The 20,438-nt window shown below is 49.4% G+C and overlaps 1 protein-coding gene across 2 annotated transcripts in view; it reads right to left on the reverse strand.

The window, feature by feature from the left end:
- enox2 (ecto-NOX disulfide-thiol exchanger 2) overlaps window positions 1-20,438 on the reverse strand; it is a 161,515-nt gene that overhangs the window by 52,239 nt on the left and 88,838 nt on the right. For both annotated transcript variants that reach the window (XM_061235097.1, XM_061235098.1), the window contains exons 3-4: window positions 15,685-15,816; window positions 2,424-2,579 (exon numbers count right to left, since the gene is read on the reverse strand). In XM_061235097.1, the coding sequence (XP_061091081.1) occupies window positions 2,424-2,579; window positions 15,685-15,816 (288 nt within the window). The remainder of the gene's footprint in view (window positions 1-2,423; window positions 2,580-15,684; window positions 15,817-20,438) is intronic.

The raw sequence follows: 20,438 nt of genomic DNA on the forward strand, positions 1-20,438 counted from the left end.
AGAGAAACAGAGAGACACAGAGAGAGAAAGAGAGAGAGATAAGGAGACAGAGAGAGTGAGAGAGACAGAGAGAGAGACAGAGAGACAGAGAGACAGAGAGAGAGAGATAGCGAGACAGAGAGTGAGACAGACAGAGACACAGAGACAGAGAGACAGATAGAGAGAGAGACAGAGATAGCGAAAGAAACAGAAAGACACAGAGAGACACCGAGAGAGAGAGACAGAGAGAAACAGACACAGAGAGACAGAGAGAGAGACAGGAGTTGGGGATGGAGAGAGAGGCTGGTCAGAAAGCTGCGGCAGCACAGATATGTTATTAGCAGAGAGCAGACGCCGTCGCTGTGGCTGGACTGGTGCTGGCCGTCAGACGGAGAGCTTTGCAGGGAGATTAGCGGCCCGTGGGATCGATGGGTGTTCTTTAGTGCCACCGCAGCCCTGCTTACCGCTGATTTGCATCGGCTCGATGCGGAAAGAGCCGGCCCTCTGGGCGGGCGCCCAGCCGTGTCTCCTTTCAGGACGCGGGCGTCTCAGAGGGCCGAAATTTAACAAAGCGAGCTGGACAGTGGAGACAGAGGTCTCGCAGAGTGGCACCGGGCTATCAGTGACACACAGGCTTGAACAAATCATCGTGCTTCTCCTGCAGGAAGCAAACCGTTTCATTCAAGCAAGTGAGTGAGTGATTGAAGGGTGGGAGCCCTGCCCATCACGGGATCCATCAAGCAGCACTCTCCACTCATCCCTGACCCTCACAAACATGCCAGTAGAGTGCTCTTAACTGAACATTCTAACGCTGATGGAACAATCAGTGCTGGTGATTGAGAGCAATGGAGTTCTAGAATGCTGATTTGGAATTCTGAAAACAAAATTCCAAAAAAGCTATTTTTCAAAGGGTTCCAGGGTGCAGGGCAGGAACAGGTTTCAGTGCAAGGTCCAGATACAGGGTGTATTGCACCTCTATCCCATGGGTGCACTCCACACCCGTGGACCGAAGGCCTGGGGTGATTATGAGGGGCGTGAGGGAGGGAAGAAGTAGGGAGGGGGAGAGAGAGAGGGAAGAGGAGGGGAGGAGGGATGAGCCAAAGCAGAATTTTATACAGATCCTTGTCTCCCCGGAGGTCATTCTCCCAATTACAGGGCTCACCTCACCTATATCTCTGGCTCTCTCTCCGGCCGTCTGAGACCTGAATGCGAAATGTGCCCCTCCAGAGGAAGGGCAGGACGAGCCGCTGGTTCTGAAAGGGATCTGCACCTTCCCAGGGTGTGTCCCAATAACGTACCCTCCTGTCCTATTTGGAAGTATGGAGAGACGAGTGGAGGAAAGGAGGAAGTCTTTTTTGAGGATTGGGACGCACCCCGCAGTGTGGTGGGATCCCTGCAACAGAGCCCTTCACTGTCCCACACGGATGGTACCGCCCCCCATCCTGTATTCCGCTTTGCGCTGACTTTACGACCCGGAGGATTTTTTCATGTGGAGTCGATATTTCCACCACAGAAGCCTGCCAGGCCAGGGGCGTAATTTTGCCCAAGACCTTGACGCCTCCCCTCTCTCTCCCTCTCCCCCCTCTCTCCCCTCTCTCTCCCCTCTCTCTCTCTCCCCCTCTCTCCCCCTCCTCTCCCCTCTCTCCCCCTCTCTCTCTTTATTTAAATTTGGTGTGCATTTTTTAGGCGGGAGCGCACAAGTCAATACTGCCAATTAAAATGTATGAGGGGAGAGATGGAGCGCTTATCAATGCATAAAAAGAGCAGCGGGAAACCAGATGAGCGGTAGAGACACAGGCAGCGTGGAGGCGGGGCAGGACCGGGGGCGATGGTGGGGGGCAGGACCGGGGGCGATGGGGGGGGGGGTTAGGACCGGGGGCGACCAGGAGAGAGAGCTCAAAGACAGCTCAGCGGTAGAGACGCGGGGAGCATGGATAACCGGGGGCAATGGGGGTGACCAGGAGACAGAGCTCAAAGACAGCTCAGCGGTAGAGACAGGGGGAGCATGGAGGAACAGGGGGGGACCAGGAGAGAGAGAGCTCAGAGACAGCTCAGCACTAAAGACGCAAGGAGCATGGAGGAACAGGGGGTGATGGGGGCGACCAGGAGAGAGGGAGAGCTCAGAGACAGCTCAGCGGTAGAGACGCGGGGAGCGTGGAGGACCGGGGGTGACCAGGAGAGAGGGAGAGCTCAGAGACAGCTCAGCAGTAGAGACAGGGAGCATGGAGGAACAGGGGGGGGCGGGGGTGACCAGGAGAGAGGGAGAGCTCAGACACAGCTCAGCAGAAGAGACGCGGGAAGCGTAGAGGACCGGGGGTGACCAGGAGAGAGGGAGAGCTCAGACACAGCTCAGCAGAAGAGACGCGGGAAGCGTAGAGGACCGGGGGTGACCAGGAGAGAGGGAGAGCTCAGAGACAGCTCAGCGGTAGAGAGGCAGGGCTTACTGGGGTTGGGAGGAAACAGGGTGCAGCTCTTGCAGTGGATGATCTCCTTGATGATGGGCATGTCCTGGGAGATGGGCGGGGGCACGATGCCCAGGCCGGGCATCATGGGGTTCATGGGGGCGATGCCCGTCATCAGGCCGAGGCCGGGGTCGAAGTCTGCGGGGGAGAGAGACGGAGAGAGGCCGGCTGAGCTTCAGATACTTCAGCCGAAATCACCATTAACTTTTATTTCACAACCATACATACACAAGTATATATTTCAAAAATAAAAAAATAAATAAATACTGTGGTATTTTCACACCAAATTATTTTTTTCATCCACTTTCTGGAAAACGACCAGGAACCGAACAAAACTTCCTGGATTTTACAAGATTTTACGTCATTGTGTACCAGTGGCCGTGTATGTCGATCAAAATGTCTGTCAATTTACTGTTCCCCTCCAATCAATATCCTTTTCACACAGCAGCCCACATCCCCGTTTGACATCCACCTCCTCATATGATTTCAGATATGTCTCCCTTCTCTGTATGTCATACTGCAGAAGCTTGTGCTGCTATGACTTCTGCTTCAGCTCGTCTTTAAGAAACACTCCCTGAGATATCCCACAAAGGGTGTTACATACACTCACCAAGCACTTTATTAGGAACATTTTTACTTTATTATTCACACGATTATCTAATCAGCCAACTGTGTGGCAGCAGTGCAATGCATACAGTCATGCGGATACAGGTCATGAGCTTCAGTAAATGTTCACATCAACCATCGGAATGGGGAAGAAATGTGATCTAAGTGACTTTGACCGTGGAATGATTGTTGGTGGCAGACAGGGTGGTTTGAGTATCTCAGAAACTGCTGATCTCCTGGGATTTTCACACACACACTAGTCTCTAGAGTCTGCAGAAAATGGTGCAAAAAACACTAAACAAATCCAGTGAGCAGCAGTTCTGAAGATAGAAAAACCTTGTTAATGAGAGATGTCAGAGGAGAAGGACCAGACTGGTCAAAGCTGACAGGAAGGTGACAGTAACACAAATAACCGCACATTACAACAGTGGTATGCAGAAGAGCATCTCTGAACACACAACACGTCAAACCTCTTAAGTGGATAGGCAACAGCAGCAGTCAAAAGTCAAAAGTCCTAATAAAGTGCTCACTGAGTGTATATATTTGTTGGTGCGTAAAGGGTGAAAGTATCTGGCCCCGTTCTTTGAAAAACACAAATATGCAGAGAAGATGGTGGAAGTCATGGAATCCAGTTGAATATTCATGCTGGTTCTCACAGATCAGGCCATAATTCTGCTCCTCATACATGCAGAGATGAGAATTCATTTGTGAGGGAATCAGTTCTTCTCTTTTCTTTGAACTGGGCTAATGCAACGCCAATGTATAAACAAGTAAATAAACGAATAAATACATACTTGCATGCATAATTTATTAAACAAACATCATAAAAGATTAAACGGGTCTACGGATGCATTACTGTCTATCGATTCTCTCCTTTCATACCCTGTCCGGTTTAGACTGCCATTATACAGTGTAATCTCAGCTCCGATCATCGACAGCTTGCACATATAAAAACCACCATGAGAACATGCTCATGTTCATTCACACGTATTGATTGGGACATTCGGACTGCCACTCTATTTCTGTGCTGAGTCCTTTGATATGGAAATTGATGTGCCCTCTCCCCCTCTCTCTCTCTATCTCTCTCTCTCTCTACTGAGGAACACCTGTACTCATGGAAAATCTGGCCTTTTTGCCTGTCTATCCTTTGTATGTGTGTGTGTGTGTGTACCAGTGTGTATGGGTGTGAACAAGTATACATATCTGTATGCTGACATATATGCTTGTGTGGGTGTGCGGTGCATGTGTGTGTGTGGCTGTGAATGAGGACACATATTCAGACATGTGTGTGTGTCTGTGTGTCTGCCAGTGTGCATATGTTTACATACGTGTACGTGCGTATGTGTGAGTGTGTGTGCCTATCTGTGTAAAAATACACCCTCCTTTGGGTTTGTGCTAGCCATAAGGGTGTGACGGCCCTTCTCAGAGAAGCTGGGTCAATGTGGCTTTGAAATGCCTTTCATAGTCTGTGCAGAGGGGTACGCTCAGAATGAGTCTCCAGCCACTCTGCATTCGCACGCACGCCAGCATTTCGGCCCCTGCAGGGGAGAGAAACACACTGACATGCAGTGATAACGCTCCTATGAGCTGCAGCTAATGTTTTTGGTGCTGCTGAACAGAGCTGGCCTTACTGAGGGAGAAAGAGATATAGACAGACAGAGACAGAGAGAGAGAGAGAGAGAGAGGAAGCGAGAGCATTAGAGTGAGAGTTAGAGAGAGAGAGAGAGGGAGAACACGGAGGAGTGAGAGAGCTTGAGAGAAAGAGAGATAGCACAACACAAGATAGAAAGTGGGGGAGCTGGTTATCCCCCCCCGCCCCACCGCCGTATTGATCGCACTACCATTGGTATTCCTGTCTCACAGGACAGATTGAGAGGAAGCGGGTGATAAGTTGCCCCCGCGGCTTGAGGGTGATGACTTCCTCTGGCCGATGGGGTGGGAGGAGTGGCTCGACCCTATCGGGGGAGCGAGGGTCCACGCTGCCAGGGCCAGGCGACTGCCAGAATGCCAATGCCTTGCTTCTGTCACACAACTAAAACAACCCCCCCTCCCCCACAGGCCTAATATGAACTTTTCCTGTGGCTCCTGCTTTTCTAAGGAAATATAGGTTTATCTGCCCCGGCAGGGCCACCAGCTGCAACTTGTCTCAGCCTGTATGATTACCATAGAAGAAGACTAAAGAACAGAAGGGGATGTGGGCCGGTGTGGCAGCAGCAGGAGCATAAATAGAGTGGCCTGCTGTCCTCAGGTCCTCCCAGCCCCTGAGGGTTGTGATGGGAATTCAGAGATACAGTCCGATATCCAAACCTTAGGTGCCGGGAGACCGACCAATGTCCTGGGACATGATCCGGGTCCTGCTATGCCCATGAAGCAAACCCACCGAGGGAGGAGGAGGAGGAAGAGGAGGAGGAAAGGACTAGGGCATGGCTGGAGTAGATGATCAGACCCAAGGTGACCCCGGGTGGGTGTATGTGTGTATGTGTGTATGTGTGCATGTGTGCGAGCGTGAATGCTCCTCACTCCTGCTAAGCAGGAAATGATAGCTAAGTTAGCTCATCAGGAAGTGATAGCTAGGTTAGCTAAGCAGGAAGTGAATGCCAAGTTAGCTAAGCAGGAAGTAATAGCAAAGTTAGCCAAGCAAGAACTGATAGCTAAGTTAGCCAAGTTGGAGAGTTCTGCGGTATGAAGCAATAGCAAAATTAGCTAAGCAGGAAATTATATCACAAGCTTACTCAGGTTTTGAGACAGCGGATCACATCTACGCGTGTCAACTCCAGCTCTCCGCTCCAGCCCAGTACAATGCTATCACACCCTCTGAGCCGAACACACGACGCGGGTGACGCATTCTGAGTCCGCGCGCCGGACCGCTGCCGGCCAGAGAGCCGAAAGGCCCGGCGTACGATCCTGCGGTTAAACTACAAAGTGGAGCAAGAGAGCCTCGAGGGAGGGGGGGCTACAGGGGAGCGCGGGGGCTTTCATCTGCTCGGCGTCGGCAGGTGCGGGCCGCGGCGGGCCCTGCCAGGGCCCTGGCACCGGCGTAATGGGCGCGGCGCTGATGAATTATGGAGCCCGCTCTCGTCTGGCAGCGCCGCGGACTCCCGATTAAACTCGGCCGCCGGGAGCGGTCTGGCAGAAAGAGAAATTTCCTCCCCTAATGTGTTTGCGACACGCCGCCGCTTCATTCCAAATAAAAGACGGACGGCCGTTAAATATGAACCGTCCGCTCGATATGTATTCGCAACGCCGCACGCGGGGGGGCGGGGGGGGGAGAGCCGCGAGACCCGAGAAGGATTTTTCTTTAAATGTGTTGGAAAACCTGCCGGTGGGAAGAAGACTTATTGGGACTGGATGGTATTGAGATGCAGTGCGTTTCCCTGCGCTTCCATCAACGTCACAACTGGAAGGGGTAAGTAAAATCCTGCAGATAATGTGAATTATTCAGACTTCAGCTGTTTCTGAAGAATTTAGTGGGCACGGAGACACACGGGGGTGTCTGTTAAAGACATGTTTTGCTGTCGCCGCTCGTATAAATGTGCCTTCCTCAGCAAAAGGGGATGGCGAAAAAAAAATAAAAAAATAAAAACTCCTTATCACCGTGACAACAGAGAAACAGCTGAACTTGTGCTCCTTTCCTGGCTCTCTGCTGTGCTGTGTCTCAGCCCCACCCCCTCTGTTATTTAGCTAGCTCTGTACAGTACTCGGCTGAGAATCTGCTTCCTGTATGATGACGAATTAAACGAAGTTGCGATCCAGCTATCAATCAGAAAAGTGAGAGAGAGAAGCACATCCAATCGTGATTTTGCTGTGAGCAGGCAGTGGCTGCTGAGTTGCATCGGGGAGGGTTACGGAGGGTGCAGCACAGACCCGTCATGCAGTTTCCAGGGTAAATTAACTGCGTGAGGAACTGGAACTGGGGGGGTTTATGGGGGTGGGGGTGGGGGGAGGTGGGAGAGAGGATACTTTACAGATGTACTGAACACAATAAGTACATTCCGTAACACGAAGACGCGACCAGAATCAATTAAATATCGAAAAATGTACTATAAAGAGCAGTGAACGGTTAAAAATCAATTTAATATTTGTTGTGACCACCCTTTGCCTTTGCAACTGCATCAATTCTCTCAACACAGTCCTAGGGTTTTGTGAGAAAACCAGGGGCTGTGCCAGAAACACTGGAGAATTAACCACAGTTCTTCTGTAGACTTTGGGCATCTCGCTTGTTTCTGGTCATCCAGGTTATCCTGGATAAAACTAATACAGGATAACCCGGATGGTGCCTAACACTTTTGCCCAGTCGTGTGCGCTGGACATTCCCTCCTGAGAAATAGCAGTAGACCAGGGGTCTCCAACCCTGGTCCTGGAGAGCTACTGGGTCTGCTGGTTTTTGTGTTCACCTTAAAATCAGCACCTGTTGAGACCCAGGTAACCAGGTGAGGCGAGTGAATTAATTAAATTAGAGCAATTGATTACAGTTAATTGCAGGGTAAGAACGAAAACCAGCAGACCCAGTAGCTCTCCAGGACCAGGGTTTGAGACCACTGCAGTAGACCCTTGTGCAGAGAGGCTCGGGAAAGATCCGCCGGCAAACGTCTCCCTTTTCACATCTCGATCCCGCTCAGGCACAGCCAACGACGCTGGCAGCTAAAACCCGGAGCCCGAGAACCGAACCACTTCCAGGCGCGGTGAGACGGCAGCGGCGGGAGTGAGCACGCAGAGGCCTGCTGCTAGGAACACTCCCCTGCAGGGCCGCTCCATATTCATGGCCCGCTCCCTCCTCAGGCACCATACAGACTCCTCTCTCCAGGAGGGCCGCTGAGACGGGATGGAGTCGAGCTTCTGGCAGCCATTTTGGAGGATATCTGTCTTCATGAGCTCGAGTTTATGGACGAATAACACCGGAAAAAAATGAACTAAAGTATGCGATTGAGATTCTCAGCGGAGGAAGAAAGACGTTCATAATTTTTTCAAACGTATTTGTGAATTCAGAGGGGGGGCATGATGGGGGTTTGCGAGGCGAATCGTGCTGTCACAGGCCACTACCCTACCCCCCCGCCCCCACCCCCCCCTCTCACAGCCGGGCCCGTCTCAAGCTCTTGGGTGCAATCAAGGCGCTAACAAAAAATCTAAAAGAGCAGATCAATGAGCTCCCCGCACTGAAGTAAGTCATCCGCTTTCATTAACCACTGGATTAGGCCACCCCTGACGCGGCTGCAAATGTCAAGCAGTGCCCGCCTGCCAGTGGGCCACCCTGCGAATCCAATCGCTGGAAGTTCAGTAATCGACATCAAACATCCCATCGCATGAAATATCCGCGCCCCATCCGCGCCCCATCCGCGGTGAGGGGGGCTGACAATGGCCTGGGAACAGCTGGGGAACGGGCGCCATCTTAGCATCAAAGACCCCTGCCGACTACGTTTCCCATGAGGCCACTCCACGTCGGCTGTAATTGGATAACGTGCGAGATGTGGAAACCCTTGGGGTGTAATTATGGAAGGAGCAGTTAAACCCCTGGATCAGACAGCTCCACGAGCAGGGGGATATGGGCTCTCCTTCTAAAAAAATCCGCACAAATACTTTTTGAAATGTATGACAGAAGGATTAGGAAAAGAGAAAGTCAAGGCATCGGTGCAATTTGTATGCTGGAACAAAAGACTGCATGAAAATTCTGAGAAAGACTCTTTAGTAACAAGAAAAAAAGGGCTGTATAATGGAGAAGGAACTGGGCTTACATTTACATTTTAGTCATTTAGCAGACAATTCTAATCCAAAGTGATTCACAAGTTCTTCAACAAGTGAAAAGCATGAAATCCACAAACAGCAAAACACACATGGAGAGCAGATTAGCTTGTAACCTAAAGGTTACATTACTGATTCCCAGGTAGAGTAAAGGAACCCTTGAGTCATTTCCCTTGAGTAAGGAACGTAACCTGAATTGCTTCAGTAAACATGCAGCTAATTGACACTACGCAAAATGTAAGCAGCTCTGGAAAAGAGTGCCTGCAAAATGCCAGTAATGTTTAAAAGAGTAATGTGCCAAGAGGTTTCCAGATGATTATAATTAGGCAAAGTAAAAGGTCTTCAGTTACTTCAGTTAGATTTAGAAAATGCATTGGAGTGAGTTTTAATCTGTTCTCTTGCTTCCAATCACGACTGTAAACTTGTACTCGTTGCTATGTGCTTTCAGACAAAACTCCAATCCTCTGTCGCCTTTGAGATGGGTTAGGTGAGGACAGAGGACGAGGCGAGGTCCTTAGACAATGCTCGTGAAGTCTGTCACATCATGAACTACATAACCCAAATTCTGTGGAGGAAGAGACAGCAGCTATTGAGAGCCTGCTGTAATCACCTGGGATGCAATCTGGCTTTGTGTGCTGTCTTCCTTTCTGAGCCAGAACAGAAACACTTCTGGTGTTCCTTAGAAATGCCTGTTTATACAGCTGGCCCGACTTCCAAGAGGCAATCTAGTCCCCCTGAGCCAAGTTTCTCTTTGTTAAAGTGTTGACGTTGGTGAGTATTCCGGTGCAACGGACAGGGTAGCACTAATGCTATCTAGAAAGGCCCCATTCCAATCCCTTACTGTTTTCCTCTTTTTAGTTTTCTTTTCTTATTTTCTTGTCCCTAGCTCTGCCCATCGGGAGAAGCTCGGAAAACATGAAGGAAAAAGAAGCAAAGACGTGAATTAAGCAAATGGAATGCCCTCAGTTGCAGACATGGCAGGTGCGTGGCAGATGGGGAGAGGTGGATCCACAGGTCGATCCTTTATACATCCGACACTTCCGAAAAGAAACTTGCGCTGAAGGATGCGCTGACGTTTTCTTGCTGAAAGGAAAGATTGGGAGTTCCCTACCACTACTCCTAGCTCCTAGAAGGAACATTGAAGGGGTTGGAATGTCCTTGAAGATGGCGCACCTCGATCGATTTCTAGGTCAGGATCAAGGAAAGGGAAAAAAAAGTCCTTTTAGGTCTTTTCTTTGGTAAAGGCCAAGGTCAGTGGATGACGCACAAAGGCTGCCACTGCATTGTGGGAAGTGGAGGTACGAGGACGTGAGGCAGTCCGGCTCTAGAGGGTAAATAAGTGAGAAGGGGCATAAGAAAGGGCGTCAAGGGGGGAGCCGAATCCCTCTGAGATTCTGACAGACCTCGCTCATAACCCTGTCTGGGGAGGTGGGAAGGGCCAAGGCTGGAGTCCATGTTCACGGATATTCAAGCCTCACATCTCTAAAGCCACATGAGCCTCTGTTATTCTGAATATGCTAACCTAAATAAACACACCGACTGCACGCGGCCCTGGGCCCACAGTATAATTAATGGGGCATTTACTGGCCTTAATGCCTGGCAGGTCATCGGGAGGAACGGCATGCGCTTGGTTTACAAGGCTCCAACTGCCTGGCATTTGAAATTGGGGCTTTGTGCATTTGCTGTGCCATTCCACCTCACTCTGTGGATTTGTTGGGAGACGTTTTCAGGTCGTAAAGAAAGTGAACAGCGTGAAGTGTTCTGACAAAATGACCTGCCCACTCAGGACGACCTACTCACTGCTAAAAACAGACTGGTCTGATAAATAGCTCTACCACCCCACCCCCCCCCCCCAGGTTGTGCAACCCTGGCTGAAATGTACAAGTCATGATATTGTGACAGGTCACATTGACATTGTTATTTGGAAGTGAACTAAAAATACAATTGGAAGTGAAAATCCAGTTTTGCTTTACTTTATCTGCAGACAATAGCTCAGAAGAAAACTATTTCACATATCCGGTGTGTTTTTGTTCATTATCTTCTAGACTACTGGGAAATTAAAGAGCTATGCCATGCAACCCCAAAATACCTGACTTTAGCTAGCTAGCCTGCTAGTGCGCTAGATTCTTTGCTAAGGGTGCACAGAATTATAGGTGAAAATTCATTACAGTGGATGCTACTGTTCGAGTAGGTAGGTTGTCCTGAGGGGTAGGTCCATTTGCCTGAACCCCGTAAACCAAATTTGGAAACTACCATTTCAGATTGAATCAGGAATCAGGTTTAAATGGAATTTTTGTGCAAAACTGCAGTACAATTATGCTGAACAGCAAGCTACATCAAGAGCAAAATCCACAAGGCTAGGGAACTCAATGAACTGATTAACCTGAGTACAGAATATGTCTGGACAAGTAAATTAAATACTGGGGACAAAATGTACTGAAAGCTGTATCATCCAGTCCACCTAAACTCTGCCTGATCCCCTGCTCATAGCCACTCGTACGTTTCTGGGAAACACTTTCACTTTCCTGATGTGTTCGTTTATTCCGTTGTTTTAAAAGCTTTTAGTGATTTGTCTGACTCAGTCAAGAAAATAAACGGTTGGTTACACCTAATTGAGCCATTTTGCATGAATCAATTCAGAAGAAAGAAAGGAGGGGACGGTAATTTGACTCAGATTGAAAATGAATTGTTTCAAGACAAGCCTCCATGTATTTGTGTAATGCAGGACCTCATTTTTACCTGCGGTGCCACAAATCCTGCTTATAAAGTAGGATTATTCAAACAGAACATCAAAGGAGCATGTATGCATCTGCACAGTTCCACTCAAATTAGTTATTGTGACAAGAAAATGTGTTTGCATATGCATTGTGTGTGCAGCTGCCTGTGCATATGCATACACATGATTGTGCGTGGGTGTGTGCTTGTGCGTGTATTAAAGTGCATCTATGTGTGCATGCCTGTGTGTGTGGGTGTGCGTGTGTGTGCCTTTGTGTAAATGTGAATCTGTGTGTGTGTATTAGAGTGCATCTATGTGTATATGTCTGTGTGTGTGCGTGTGTGTGTTGTGTGTGTACTTGTGTGTGTGTGTGTGTTTATTAGAGTGCATCTATGTGTGTGTGTGTATGTGTGTGTTGTGTGTGTATTTGTGTGTGTGTGCCTTTGTGTATATGTGAGAAGTGAGACATGGTCTGAAGGAGAGACGAGCACTATCTGTCATAATTCCAGCGTGAGAGGTGGGCACAGAGTGCTGACACAGCCCTGGGATGCTGGTAATTAAGTTGGCGGAAAGTTTGGCTTTTAATGCATAAGGAACAGGAGGGAACAGATGCTCCCCTGTGTGATTAATGAGCAGACAGGATGCCAGCTGGAGAGGGGCTCACTCAACCCCTCCACCTACCTGGGACCACCTCGCTGTGGGACAGCCAGGACCGGGCGAGGCCTTCAAAACCCAGCTCCGTCCCGGCCTCCAACTGAAACGACCGAGCTGTGGCCGCTACACAGGAGAGGGCTACTCCAAATGATCTCGCGCTGTTTCTAATTAGAGTTATTTGTGCAAATTTATGCCGTGTGAACTCCCACATCCGCAGTGACTTACATGGCATGGTTTTTTTTTTTTTACGCTATCCGTTTCAGCAGCCCGATAGCTTAGCGGGGCTAATGAGGGTAACGACCTCTCTCACTGACGCGACAGCGTCGCCCACCTGAGAACTGAACCCACAGCCTTGGCTTTGAAGGCCTGGTTAAGCCTAGTTAAACTCTCCTTAACCTTCCTTAACCACTGCTCCTTGAGTCAGCCCCCGGAAGGCAGTCAGCAGCCACGTATTAGCATCGAAGGCCTCCAGTACACTGCAAAACATGTCTGTTAACAAGCTTGTAATATGGCCCAAGATCTTTTTTTTCTTCTTTCTCTCAAGTAGAAAATAATAGCTTGTTTTAAGCTACTGCTTCTTGACAAGTGACATTTTCTTACCCCGTTGGCAAATCATGAAATGAGTCAAAACTGTCCTAACCTCATTGGCAAAATAAATAATAAAAGATTTCGAAGTCTCAAGTACTAAAATTGACTTATTTTTTGGGGGTTTTGCAGTGTAAGCCACCAGTGTAATCTCTACTCCTTCCTCAGTAGAGCGCGTTAGCCACCGTGGCATTAGGAGATGAAAGGGAAAAGGAGCATGGGACGCCTGCTCAATCTTCCCACATCCCAGAATCCCTGTGGGTCGGCTCTGAGGTGGCACAGATGACTCACCGTGACTCGTAAGGTTGGTAAAGGATGAGTCACACCCACCCAAATCTAGGTCTCATCTCCACGGCGGCACATCGTGGAGGGAAAGTTTCACTGAAGCTTCAGACGGCGGGGGGGCCAGAGGAAGGTGTGGAGCAGACGCACAGGAGCTCAGGGGACAGGCGCCCCTGTTATTTTAGGGATTTTGGGGATACAGGCTTGGCCCCCTCCTGTCCCAAGTCTCACGGATCGAGCACCCCGCAACCCTTCTCTAACAACAAAGAGGAGCCCTCAAAAAACCGAAGAGAGCGGGAAAAGCACACCGTTTGCTTTGAGTGGCAGGCGACTGGAGGGTAGCATGATAGCGGCTCAGTAAATCGCGCAGTTGAATTTGATGGCGGTTTGCGGTGGATGTACGCCGTTTAGGGACAGCATCTGCCTGCCCTCACCCACCCCCATCCCGCACCCACTTCATTTGAAATATGCGGCCGCTGCGGGTTGAGGGGTTGCATATATTTCAGCGGCGGCGTTGATAAGAATGTGGATCTCCAGCGCGCTGCGCGGGTGATTTATAAAAGACATCAGAAAGCCATTCTAATAAGGAGGGGGAAAGGCGCGCAGACGCATTAATCATCGTGGCCGGAGCGGGGAACTGGCGAGCGTAAACCCCAACGTTAAAATGATAAATGCTATCGGAGGTATAACGATATTGAAAAAATAATAAAAATAAAAAGCGCAGCATGCCGTGCGTGAGCCTTATTGTATTTTTTTATTTCACCCCTCGGATCTGGGCCATTAACTGACGGCCTTGGGCCATCAATCTGAAGAGTGCTCCAACCCCCAACCCCCAACCCCAAACCCCCAAACCCAGACCCTAAACCATGAGCACCCCCATTGGTTTCCAAGGACACCCCACTGTCACATCTCTCTGGCTCTGTGTTCACTCTTCCCTGCCTGGGCAGCTCCCCCCGTTCATTGGCTCACTCCCTGCTCCCTGTGACACGGCCCCGGCCCCTCCCATCCCTCCGGTGATTGACACCTGCTGAGGTCATCAGCTCGGCTCTGACCTCACTGCATTCGTCGATGACTCGACGGGCAGGAGCGCAGGAGCTAATTGGCCGTCTTGAGGCCGCACCACGTGCGTATTTCCAGTTCTCGGGCTGATAACAGGGCCGCACCGTTGTGTCGCTGAGGCAGCCGCTTGAACGTGGTTTTGGGACACGATGGCCACATCGGCCATTGAGGAAGCCCAGTGAGAAAAGTCCAGATTCTAGACATCGACAGAGGTCTAAATCTATGTTGAGTGATGTTTTTAAATAAGATTGGATATACTATATACACTCAGGATTTACCCAGATATACTGTAGCTACATCCTAGTCAGCTAGAAGAAGACCAAATGTAGCTGGGTTTTCACCTGATCTACAAGATGGCGCTTCACCGACTTTTCACCACATACATGTGCACTGGCAGGTTTGGATTGTAATGGGCACAGTCCCTGTCCTCTCCGGTTGTGGCTCGTACATGGACGCACAGCTCCCCGTCCCCCCAGTGAAGCTGACTAGACTCTCCGCTCACTTCTCCGTGTACTCAGCTCACGGGGGGGAGGGGGGGGAATCGAGCGCAGCTCGGGAAATGTCTCGGAGGCAGGACATGATGTCTGGCGCCCATACCCGATGTGACACGGGCGCGTCGCTGAACATGACTGCAGGGAGGGGGGTGGGGCTCGGCTTCCGTGACATTTACATCACATTTTATGTACTCAGCAGAAATCCGGCCACAGCGACTCGCAAAAGTGCATGCAAACATGATAGATGGTGATACAAAGCTATCAGTGTCACGCAGTCGCAGTTATCACAGAAACCTAGCACAGAACGCAGTGTTAAGTGCTGTAGCCGGCGCGAGAGAGAGAGACGGAGGATATAGTGCTTTAATAGCAAAAGGACACGAGGGCGTCTGGCATTAATGTTGCATAAGTCAGAGTATTCAACACAGAATAAAGGCTCGGAGTGAGGGTTTGTTGAACCGAGATGTTTCAGAAATTTCTAGTCGAGTTTTCAGGTCAGAGCAGAAAAGAGAAAGAGACTGAGACAGGGTGGCTAGCCCAAAATGTACTGTACCAGACAAGAGCAATGAATATATTGTTTGTAATCCCAATTATTATAAGCAATTTGTGCAAGGACCTATTAGTCTTTACACATCCACACATTCAGACCCGGGTCCAAATAGTATTAGTTTTGGATTCAAATACTTTTCTGCTTTTGACTAAGTTTGCCTGGTGTGTTGGAACAAATTAAATGATTGCAAAACATGTAAACTCCACCCACCTGCTCCTCCTTGCAGGCTCAAATGAACCAGGTGAGATCGACAGAAAAGTAATTAAATCCGAAACAAATACTATTCGAACCCAGGTCTGTGCACTTTTTAAAATGACATTAAAAAATTTTTTTAATCAACACTATTTTTTTTAAATTACACTGCGTAATTCATGGGAGGCTATTTATACATGCCCTGGTACAGTCCTTGTATTCGTTTTGGGGAAGACCTTGCAGACGTCAACAGGTCAGCCTGTCCCTGTTTCATTAAACAGTGTGTTCTGCCCTGAGCACTGTGTGCTCCAGTGTTGCTCATGTCAGTCTGGTCCCAGTGAAGCCGTCCCGGTCAGGAGTCCTGTACTGTACCTGGCAGTAGTGGCTGTCCAGTCATGCCCATCGGCGCCATCCCCAGGTTGTTCATGGCGGTGGCCCAGGCGTTGGGGTCAGACATGGGCATCCCCATGGGGCTGGACTCCAAGGGAAGGTTCCGGATCCCCTCTGTGGAGGCAGACGAGAGAAGGAGAGGGAGAGTCAGACCGGGGATGCTCGTACCTCCCTCAGTCTCCTCCTTCTCAAACTCCCTCCTGCGCCTTTTCTACATGAAAGAGCCCCGTCTGGCCCTCCTTCCACATCAGAGGAGAGACGGCCAGAGACCGCAGAAGAGGAATATTCACTCAGGTCACCCTGGGAGACGACAGTGAGGAAAAACGCACTGTGTGCTGCCGCTTCTGTAAAAACCCAAAATGTATAAAGTAAAATAAATATATATATATATGAAGAAAAAAAAAAAGAGAAAAGAAAAGAAAAAGCTGTTAAAAATAACGCCTTCCAGGAGGGCGAGTGCTGCCGCGTTCTGTCTCCCGATCACACGTACATGTGCACTCCTCCCCACAGATTTGTCTCTCAGGCTGAGTGCCGGTGCAGTAGGTTTTGCTCTGTTTCTCTGTTTCTAGCCGTGCTTTCAGAACGACGGTGAATGAGGTGGGTGTCACTCCCAGCCGAGAGCCAGGATCCTCCATTTTAACTCACTCTCCAAGAGCAAAATTGTAAATCCTCAGATAGCAGCATAGCCTTTCAGCTGTATAGAACCTAAGATAACAATGCACAGAACTGTTACACATAAATATTTAATGCGCAGGTGCTGCATGCAATTGTTGTATTATTCAACATGATCATAGCTTCATCCAACATGAAAGCCTCCCATCTCTTTCTTTCCCTCTGAAACGCAAACCCACACGCTCGGACACACACACACACACACAGCCACCCACCCACCCACTCACGCATGCACACACACACACACACACACACACACACACCCATACCCACACCCACACCCACACCCACACCCACTCACACACACACACACACACACCCACCCACCCACTCACGCACACACACACACACACACACACACATGCTCGCACACACTCAAAACACACATGCATGCACATATGCACACACATAAACACACGCACGCACGCACGCACGCACGCACGCACGCACGCACACACACAAAAGCGGACCAATCCATAAGAAGCCCCAGGCATCACTGACCTGTTTCCTGCCAGCTTCAGAGTCTCACAGAGAAAAGCAAATAAGCCCAGAGTCCCCCCGGAAAGGCCGGGAGCAATGTAAACAAAGTCAAATCGCACATCATGAATTAAATGGCAACCCCTGCCCCGAGCAGCCGGCACCCTCCTTCCTTTCATAGCCTGCAAACGTCAGAAGCTGCCTGTCATTCAGGCCCCAGCTGATCATGCTCATCCTGCTCCAAAATGGCTGCCGGGGGAAACGTAGAACTTAAAACGTATAAACACAACCCCCCCCCCCCCCCCCCAACCCCTCCACCCACCCCTAAACATGCCACATGGCTTCCATCACTGGAATTGAGGTCTATCTACAGAATCACCCGCGTAGGATATAATGTAGTCCCACATGGAACCCACAAGGGTACAGCATTCAATTATCTGGGTTAGGTAGTGGATTTCCCAGTGCACACATAGCGTTCTTATACAGAGAAATTCCATGTCTGTGGTGGAGAGTCAGGGTTCTTGAGGGTCAAAGTGCATCCTCAAACTGCAACCATATGGAGCCACACAATGAAAGGCTTTTGTGCAGACTCGACATCGAGTTCATGCTTTAATACACCGCATACCCCAGTACAGATGAAAACCAAAAGACCATAAGCACACATGCTGAAAAAATTAAGAAATAATCTTTTCTAATTACGAGATTCATTTGAGGCTACTTATAATTTGAGCCAACAAATTACAAAATGACACCACTTCATTCTAATGCATGTATTTATTTATTTATTTTCATTTATTTCATCTTGACATAATTTTACTCATATTCAAACTTGCCCATGCTGAATAATTAAAAGTTGATTGATGAGATAAGGTAGCCATGTCAACAGATTATAAGAGGGGATCTTACACATCGAAAGCAGTTATGTATCTTTGTGGGATTTTTTAGGTCAGAGGTCATTTCATTTTTATGAAAAGTTGGGCCATTTCCTTTAAAAAAAATTTGTGTTTGAGCCATCAAAAAAGAACCAGAAGAAAGAAGTCAGACACTCTTTGATGCTTCTGCAGTTTGAGTCATGAAGTACACAGAGAGTCAATGTGGAAAGTGCATGATATGAAAAGCCAACATTAACACCAGCAGGGTCTTCCTGGCCGCCCGTGGCAGGCGGTGTAAAGGGAATTCACGTTCACGTAGAGCTGGGTTCACAATCTCTTAAAAACACCATTACAAAAGAAAAGGAAAATAAACCCACCTTAGGGGTGAGTACAGCAAATTCTCTTCAAATACCGGGCTGCAAATAGGCAGTCGGTCAAAAGGCCAGGCAAATACAGATCACATAGATGCCCTGGTTCCCCTAAGTACCAGTGCGTGTTTGTTAGGGTGGATCTACAGTAAACAGCCGATGAGATCTCGTACATTATTCATCTACTTAGCAGCAACATCTGCCCCGGGAAACTACACAGCCTACATTTGCACCTGATGTGCACGGAGAGTGCGTCTCTTAGCTCAAATCTCATTTTATCATGAATGCACAAACGCTTTGGCTATCTCACCATTATGCCCCTCAGCTGCCGACCGTTTCCAAGGTTACAGCGCTCCATCACTGTTAAAACATATTTGTTTTTTTTCCCCGTGTTGGCGTTTCATGGCCAGGAAAAAAAAAATACTCCAAAATAAAAAATGTCAGTTTGAGAAAAAAAATAATGTATAAAGCATGTTACAACATCAAATATTTCTCTACCTTATACGGATTACACTCACCCTAGCTTCTATGCCAACCACAGTTAGAATATTCCCATGGGAGAGTGGTGGCAAAATAGGCCCTTAAGGGGGTTCAACTTTATCCCAAAAAAAAACCATCATCAACAACAACCAGACCCACAGGTGAGAGCCAAAGGCTGGGCCTCTGCAGAGATCAAAGCGCAATGTTTATGAACACGGTCCACTGGAGTTTCACCAACGCGCACTCCAGGGAAAAACAAAGCGTTTTTTCGAGGAAAAAACACTTCACCCAACAAAGATGACCGCCCGGGCAGAGCAGCGCCGTTGCTAGCGCTAGCGCCGTTCGCCCGCGGAGCCTGCCCCTCCCTCGCCACGAGAGAAACGTCACCTACAACCCCACCGCATTGTTCCGGCACAGCCGGGCGGCTACGCTAATGAACGGGGCAATGCTGCTGGGTTAATTACAGCTCCATTTGAGTATTACCAGAGCACGATCGAGTTCAAAGCCCCGCGCTGCCGGCTTTGTGCCACGTGAACCTCCCTGAATGGAAGGTTCGTGGTTTGTTAAGCGGAGTAGGAGGACGGACCTACGGAGTTTATTAATGGTTAAAGGCAACCTGCCAACGTTTACCTCTCCTGTCCTGTAGTCACTGAAAGGACAGCGCAGGAGAGGGACCTGGACAGGGCGTGGTGCTACAGACAGCGGTGTGTCTTTTCTCTCATTTTTTTTCCAAGGACAGTAAAAGCGGCCCATCGTCCTGTCGTACTGCGTTGCATTATGGAGACAGGTAGGAAGCAGAGAGGAGAACAGACAGACGCCGGACCACAGCAGAGAAGGAGCAGGAGCAGGGATCAAAGCGCCTCTTGTGCCGGGGGGGACGAAGCTCGAGAGACGTCCGCCCTAGACTCCCCACAGCCAGCTCTTTTCAACGGCTCCGCTTCTGACACAGCACCCAAATTTAATCGACCCCCCCTTCTCCCCTCCTTCCCTCTCGTGGCCTCATTCGTTACGGGCTTGTAAGTCGGGGTTTAAAGACGCATCAGTCACAATTGTATCCCCTCCCGCAGTGGCACTCCGGGCAAGCAGACACTTCAGAAAGAGTTTGGGGTCAAGGTTAGACAAGCCGGCCAAATGGCCCGCAATAATGGGGGGCCCTGGAGGAAGCTCCGCACCGCGCATCTTCAATGCGCTCCGCCTCGCCTGTGACCTTCAGGGCAGGCCGTTTCCCCGCGGCGCCCTTCCACTCAATCAAACCGCCAGAGTGGAAAGGGCTTTAGCTTGAATAGCAAACAGCGGCTGAAAAATCAACACGGCACCAGACGGAGCGATGCCGGGACCGGGAATAAACGGAGGAGGGGGAAAGCGCGATACGGGTTCTGACGGAGGCGGCGTCCGAGAAGGCGCCCTAAAGAGGCCGGATGAAAATGAAATGATGGGATTGAGAGGCCGGGAATACACGCCGAGATGTGTGTAATTTCATAGCACCATTAGAAACACATTCGTGGTAAAGAGTGTGGGGGTTTTTAACCTGAGCTGTTATACATGATTTACATTGCAGCCGTGATAGAGTGGGACCGTGTCACCGGGGGTTAAAATTAATGTTATATTTTCCAGGGAAAAGAAAGTCAATACACGTCAGAACATTAATTAAACTGCTTATACAAAGCACCCGCAGAGTAAATGACCTTTTGAGGGGTCGATTTATAAAACTCTCAGAACCTCAAACCAAACACTTTTCCTGCGCCTTACTTTCGCCATTTAGCAGCTGCAGGTACCATTAAGGCGCGGAACAATCTTTTCGGAGAGCGGCCCCAGGTGTCCGCTAAAGGATGATAACTGTAAGCGGAGTGTCGTTATTTGCGCTGGG

Source organism: Conger conger, chromosome 3 (assembly GCF_963514075.1).
Source record: "Conger conger chromosome 3, fConCon1.1, whole genome shotgun sequence".
Classification (NCBI taxonomy): domain Eukaryota; kingdom Metazoa; phylum Chordata; class Actinopteri; order Anguilliformes; family Congridae; genus Conger; species Conger conger.